Source organism: Pundamilia nyererei, unplaced genomic scaffold, assembly GCF_000239375.1.
Source record: "Pundamilia nyererei isolate P.nyererei 1_Seehausen unplaced genomic scaffold, PunNye1.0 scaffold00093, whole genome shotgun sequence".
NCBI classification, from domain to species: domain Eukaryota; kingdom Metazoa; phylum Chordata; class Actinopteri; order Cichliformes; family Cichlidae; genus Pundamilia; species Pundamilia nyererei.
In genome coordinates this window covers 1,290,624-1,297,463 of record NW_005187494.1, presented here as the reverse complement: position 1 = coordinate 1,297,463, position 6,840 = coordinate 1,290,624, and the positions used below count along the sequence as shown (strand labels likewise).

The window sequence follows — 6,840 nt, the reverse complement described above, 5'->3', positions numbered from 1 at the left end:
ACAGTTTAATAAATGTCATATCTTACCTATTCCTTTGATAATTTCTGCAGCATCAATTTTAGGTCCTCCCAGTGACACAAATGCATCAAACACATTGAAGAGCACCTAAGAAATGAAGAAGAAAAATTAATGTCTGGTCATTTAGCAGTAACGAAGGACCCATGACAAAGGGTGCAATTCCCCTGTAATTAAATGGAATTTCAACGTATTTTATTTGAAATGGCAAAGTAATTATATTTACCTACAAGTACTACACACTAGAGTAAGGGGGTAACAGGTTTTTGTTGTGCAAAAACAAACAGTATTACATTGTAGCTACACTGTCCTTTTGGGGGTATGGGCAGTTTTACAGAGTAGATTGATACTGCCTTTTTACGACTTTATTTAATCGTCGTTGTGTTAATGTGCATTAATGGAAGCCCTGTGGATGTGATAAGTACTGTTCCAGCGTACCAAGTTACAAAAAATAAATAAATACCACCAAATGTGTAGGCCTTTGTGACCTTATAATAATGGAGCCACATCTAACTTAATTTTTTTCTGTCACAGTCACAACAAGTGTTTTGGAACAGAATGTCTCCTTTCCTGTGAAATACCTGGAAGTTAAGCAAGGTAAGTCCCTCCATAATAAGACCTGATGTTATGTTGGGAAATATTTGATTGTTTTTCTGCGAATTACCACTTAATAAGGATCTATTAAAATAATTTATACACTACTTAAAACACTTGCAGTGTAATTATTTCTTCTTTCCTTTAAAGCACATGAAGTTATGCAAAACTAAAAATTTCCAACTACTATTTAAAATTACTTACATAGTACTTAAATTTACTAATAGTATAATTATTTTCTTGTTTCCTGTAAAAAGTAGTGTGCTTACCTTAAGTATAACTCAAGTATTTGTGGGTAAATATAACCTCTTAAGCCCCAAAGGGGTTTCTGAGCTTCCTGCTCAAAAATGCAATGCCCAAATTAATTGATTATTTCTCTGCAATTACAAACTCTGTCCTTACAATCTTGGTATCAAAATAAAGCAAACACTTGTGAAATTTCATCAGAGGTGTAAATATTGAAGCAGATATTACTGTGTCAAAGTTACTGAGACTGGAACACAGAAAAAGTAAATAGAATTTATTCTCGCCTAATTTTTTTTTTTTTTTTAGCATATAACCCTTTTAAAACATGCCTCAGTTCACATTTCATTACAGAAAATCAGTAACCAACATATAAACATCATCTGTGCAAAGATTTATGTTTGTAAAGTGAAACAGTGAAAAATTACAGCACTGTTAATACATGAATACATGAACATGTTGTACAAAATACATGAACATGTTGTACAAAATACATGAACATGTTGTACAAAAATGTCTAATTTTGGCACACAATTGGACACCATGCCAGTTGAATTTTTTAGGTATTTAAGAGCAGAAATAATTGATTTTATTAACAGGCCTAAAAATGCTTTTTTATATATATATTTTTTTTGAAGATACATTTACATGGTAATGGCCCCTTTCTGCCGTGTGCATGGAGCATTTAATTGGTCTCTGGCCCTTTAAACTCTGAGGAGCTGTAACTTTGGTCTCTTTTGTTCAATTTGCATGATTGACATCTTTTTTTAATTGTTTGAGCCAATAGAATCACAGTAACAATGCCACGTTCACGTTACTTCAACCAATCAGACCTTGCAAGGCTAAAACCCACGTGGGCCCAGATTTACTGCATGTGGTGTCTGTCCAGTCACGTGTCTGTAGGTGGGTCTATAATGGAGGTTGTTGATGGAAAATGACTCTGATGTGGCTAGGTAGGCGTGGTAACTGCTGATAATCACATGGCTATTTCATATAAATGAAATGAAAATAAATTCCATTTAATTGAAGGGGACTTACATTAATGATGGTAAATTTGATTCTTTTTACTGAATCGAGTTTTAATGAGTCACTCACCAAAGTAAAAAAATTGCTAAATAAACTTTTTTTTAAATTTTATTAGTATTTTCCTTAAATGTGTTAAATATATATTTTCTCATCTAAATGTCCACTGAAATGTGAGCCAGGGGGCGGTAATGTGCCTTAACATTGGTTGCCAACCAAGAAGAAGAAGAAGCTGTGAGCCAGGAGGGAGGGGGTGAGTGAGTACTGAGTGATTCGCTTACGCCAGGGGTGTTGAACTCCAGGCCTCGAGGGCTGGTGTCCTGCAGGTTTTAGATATCACCGTGGGTCAACACACCTGAATGAAATGATTAGTTCATTACCAGGCTTCTGGAGAACTTCAAGACATGTTGAGGAGGTCATTTAGCCGTTTAAATCAGCTGTGTTGGATCAAGGACACATCTAAAACCTGCAGGACACCGGCCCTCGAGGCCTGGAGTTCGACACCTGTGGCTTACGCCTACGATTCAGCACAGGAGGGAGGGGGTGAGTGAGTCCTGAGTGATTCGTTCGCTCTATGATTCAGCACAGGAGGGAGGGGGTGAGTGAGTCCTGAGTGATTCGTTCGCTCTATGATTCAGCACAGGAGGGAGGGGGTGAGTGAGTCCTGAGTGATTCACTTACGCTACAGGTGTTGAACTCCAATTACAGATTATATCAATACAATACAGGGCCAGAAATAAAGTAAATACATTGCCAGTATTGCCGATACCAATACTGATAATGATACTTTTAACCTATAAAGGCAGCTTATATAAGGGAGAGCATTGTGTCTTGATTTATGAGATGAATTATCTCTGATTGACAAATTCTGTCCACATTTAATTAATTAGTTAATTTTTATTTTACTTTCAATTTTAAGCTTAATTCAGTTCTCTAAGACATGTATTCCGTTTTATAGTACACCTCTCCTTTAAGGAGCAATATGATATAGCACTTATGCTTCTGAGAAGGTCACACTTCTAACGATAAAGTCACAGGTTTCTAACATTGTAATTTTAAAAGGTGTGCAAAGTTTCAAGTTTCAGCAGTGAACGGGGTGGAACTTCATGATTCGTATCAAATGAACTCCAGACTGTTCAGAAACACTTTTATTGACCAGAGAAGCTCAGATAAGATGGCAAAACATCAGCTAGAGTAAAACCACTTAAACTGAAGTGCTGGAATGTTTACTTTCTTTACACTTGATGTCTTCAAAGTGGACATGCCTATGACAGATGTCTCACCAAACTCACAGGTTATGTTACTTAAGTAATGCTAAAGACAGCAATGATGCATACAAACCACTGTTACACCGTCGTTGAGCAGCGACTCTCCAAACACCATGATGAAGAGGACGTCGTTAACGTGCACCTGCTCAAACACAGCGATGACGGCCACGGGGTCCACAGCAGCCATCAGACTGCCGAAAAGAAGGTACTGCAGCAGACCGATGTCCAGGTCACCTGTACAGGAAATGCATTGATGCTCAATCACCCAGGTAAGTAAATCCCAAAAGGTTGATTCTGTACATCTGTACATCCCCAATCTTATAAACAGTACATTTGAATAATAACGGAAACTAGCCAACTGAATGAACAATGGGCTGGGAGGTCAAGTCCTTGATCATTAATATGCGAATTGTCATGACCATTGATCAAAGACCATTGATCAATGCCTATGAGTACCATTCACAGAAAGTTGGGGAATGGCGGCAATCACACCATTGTAAGGCACAGCCCCCTCCTTGATTCACAGACACATTTTTTCTAAACACAACACCTCAGTGGCTTTAAACCCCAAAACACACTGCGCCAAAAAACAGTCCACCCCAATGATTGGATCCCCCGACACAAACAGAGTAATGTAGAGTGCGCTAAGTGCCAGGAGGATTGCCATGATTTAGACACTGAGGAAACCAAACAACCTCTTGTGAAGCGGATGGCACAACACAGAAGGAAGTCTATTTCCACCTACAGGCAAATGGACACTCTTTCAATGATGAGGATTTACACATTCTGGACAGGGAGGAGCGCTGGTTTGAGCGCGGAGTCAAGGAGGCCATTTATGTGAAAAGGGAAAGACCATCTCTGAATCAAATAACATTGTTTCAGTTATTGTGCAAATGTACTGTTTGGGTTAGGAAAACCTGTAGTCAGCTGAGACTGAAGAAGTCACTTGGATGAGTGTCAAAATGTTTCTCCCACTGAATTTCCAGATGAACAGAATCAACCTTTTGTGATGTACAGGAATCATATTAGATCTCTCTCTGGTGCATTCACGAAGAAATTACAAAGCCCCTCTTACCCATGGCTCCTCCCATTTGGCACCCCCACAGCGACAGCCCCAAGCTGGCAGCATTCCAGCAGGTCCCAATGACAGCATGGACCAAGATTCCGCCCAGGTTGGTGAAGAAGAGCTTGTTTGGCATGTGGTAGCCTGCATCCAGAATGACTTGAGGCAGCAGGTAGAAGAAGAAGACTGTCGGGGTCAGCCTGAAGGTTTGCACCTTGTCTGCAGCCCAAATCATGCCACCCAAAATGAAGCCAAAACAGATGAGCAGAGCGCTCTCAGGTATAATGCTGGTGACCTGATGGTTGGCCTCAATGACTGAGAAGAGAAAACAAGATAAAAAAAAAAAAAAAAAAGATAAAAGCCATGAATCAATAGTAATAACCTTTGATTTTACATTAATCTGCTTGTAGTCGGGTTGGAGCTGGCAAACATTCAAACCTTTGGTTCATTTTACTGAACCACAAATGTAAAACGCTTGTGAGGTTGTAACATTTGCAAATGATTAACTGTAGTGCTCATCTAAAATAAAACACGAAAGCACATGATTAACCAGCGTGGCGGATGAATGAAACCCCACTGCATAACTAAAGATAGCCTCATGATTAATGGGCAGAGGAAGTGCCATTAAAGTTTATTTAACAATAAACCCTACTGTCCCACAGCGGTAAACCAATTTCCACCTCACGGGGTTACACTTCTGTTCTGCATGTTAATATTTACCCTCTTAAATCCTGGTGTATCATGTTTGATATGTGCCGTTTCTTTACGAGTTTTTGAGACTTCTCCTTTATCAGTGAAAAACCTAAAGAAATTTTATTCAAGATACATTCTTCAGCATTTTTTAAATGCCAGATGTAGCAAATATGATACAAATCAAAAGTCATATATGGAAATTAAAATGTTATATATTTGTTATATTGGCTCAACAAATTCTCAATTTTGAATTCATTTCATATTTTAGGCTTTAAGAGGTTAAATGTAATTAAAGATTAAATTACAGAAACTTGTATCAAGTATACAATTTTTCACCTCTGTGTTTTTATCTGTATATTTATATTTTATAAGCCTGAGCTATTCATTTAGAGGATTTCAGCTACCAAAAGTGAAAGTTTGCTCCACATTACCTTCTCTGTTTGCAAGAGGCAAACTGTACTTCTTCTTTTCTTTTATCATCTCGTGTAATAAACAGAGCATAGAATTTTTTTATCATATTTATATTCGACAATATGTATTACATACCCAGTTTGCCCAAAAATGACACCAGTACCCAAAAAGCCACTAAATAAGGGGTCTCCACGTGGTGCCACTTAAAGCTAATGATGGGTATTCCTGTGACATTGGAGCTGTGGCCATGTTGAGACTCATTCGAGTGACTGGATTCAGACAGCTTCAGGTGGGACCCCTCACGTGTTATCACAGCTTCACCCTTCACTGGTGACACAACGCAGATCAACAACACTGACCCCAACAGCCAGAAGAGTGCATATCCACAGCGTAGCATTTGAAAAAAAATAAACTGACTGAAGAAAAGAAGCCTTCTCGTGCCTGTATTACCTCAGGAGGTCAAAATAAATAAATAAATAAATAAATAAATAAATAACGCCTCTGCCAATGGCTTCCTACCCTCACAATATTCAACACTCTGTCTGCGACTTTGTGTCCTCAGTCCTGACACAGTCTGTATCAGGACTGGACTCAGCCTTTTTATAAGTTCACTACTCCTCTATGAGTAAGGTCATGTATGAGTGTGTGGTTGAAGAGTTTAAGAAGGAGCAAAGGATGTCATTCGGTTATTCAGTGACATTTGAAACATTCTCCGGTCATTGCTGCATTTGTACTTTCCGGTCCCGTCCACTCCAGTTTGTCATGATATTGTTAGTGTTGTTGAATGAATACCTTTAGTTTAGGAACATTTCCACCAGTTTCACTCCTTAGTAATGATTGACACCGACCTTACGCAGTCTTAGTTAAAGACTCCCTTGAAATTACGTAGCACCTTTCTCCTCTGTTAAGCACTCAAAGTGCTTCCCACTACTAATCTAAGTCTCCCAATCACACACATGTGAATGCAGTGTTCACTGTCTTGGCCAAATACCCTCTGATCAGTAGATGATCTGCTCTACCACCTGAAACACAGCTGCCCCTAACGAAGAAGAAATAACAAAGGTGTCGTAAAGCAGTCCCTAAATAAACTCCTATCATTACATATTGGAGCAGTGACTTCAGAAGGGCACAAAAAACACTCCTGACTCAGTTAAGAAGCTTAATCATTTGTTTTGTCTTTACATTACTAAGTGATGCTGCAGGGGGATTTTTGTGCCAAAACAAAAAAACGTATGACTTTGTCCAACTTACAAGGCGAATGCAATGTCAGAGACTGTAATTTCAAATATATCTTGTAAATTAAATGAAACAGAGAGTTGACGAAGCCAAAATCCACCTGTATTGGCATACACAGTGACAATATTGTAACAGGAGTGTGGCGTTGGCTCAACTCCAGCTGCTGCAAGCTTCACACACAGTGCTGCTCGTGTGGGGAGAATGATTTAGCCTACAATTACAGACTCCTGGGGACAGACAGAAGGTGAACAGTGTTAATTCATAACAGTTGGCTGGTTTTAATGTACTTTAGTT

The 6,840-nt window shown here is 38.8% G+C and overlaps 1 protein-coding gene across 1 annotated transcript in view; it reads right to left on the bottom strand.

The window, feature by feature from the left end:
* Positions 1-6,840, bottom strand: part of LOC102210446 (sodium/hydrogen exchanger 3-like) — a 23,661-nt gene that overhangs the window by 7,818 nt on the left and 9,003 nt on the right. Inside the window, exons 3-5 of the mRNA XM_005739820.1 lie at positions 4,219-4,521; positions 3,217-3,377; positions 19-105 (exon numbers count right to left, since the gene is read on the bottom strand). Of these exons, the coding sequence (XP_005739877.1) occupies positions 19-105; positions 3,217-3,377; positions 4,219-4,521 (551 nt within the window). The remainder of the gene's footprint in view (positions 1-18; positions 106-3,216; positions 3,378-4,218; positions 4,522-6,840) is intronic.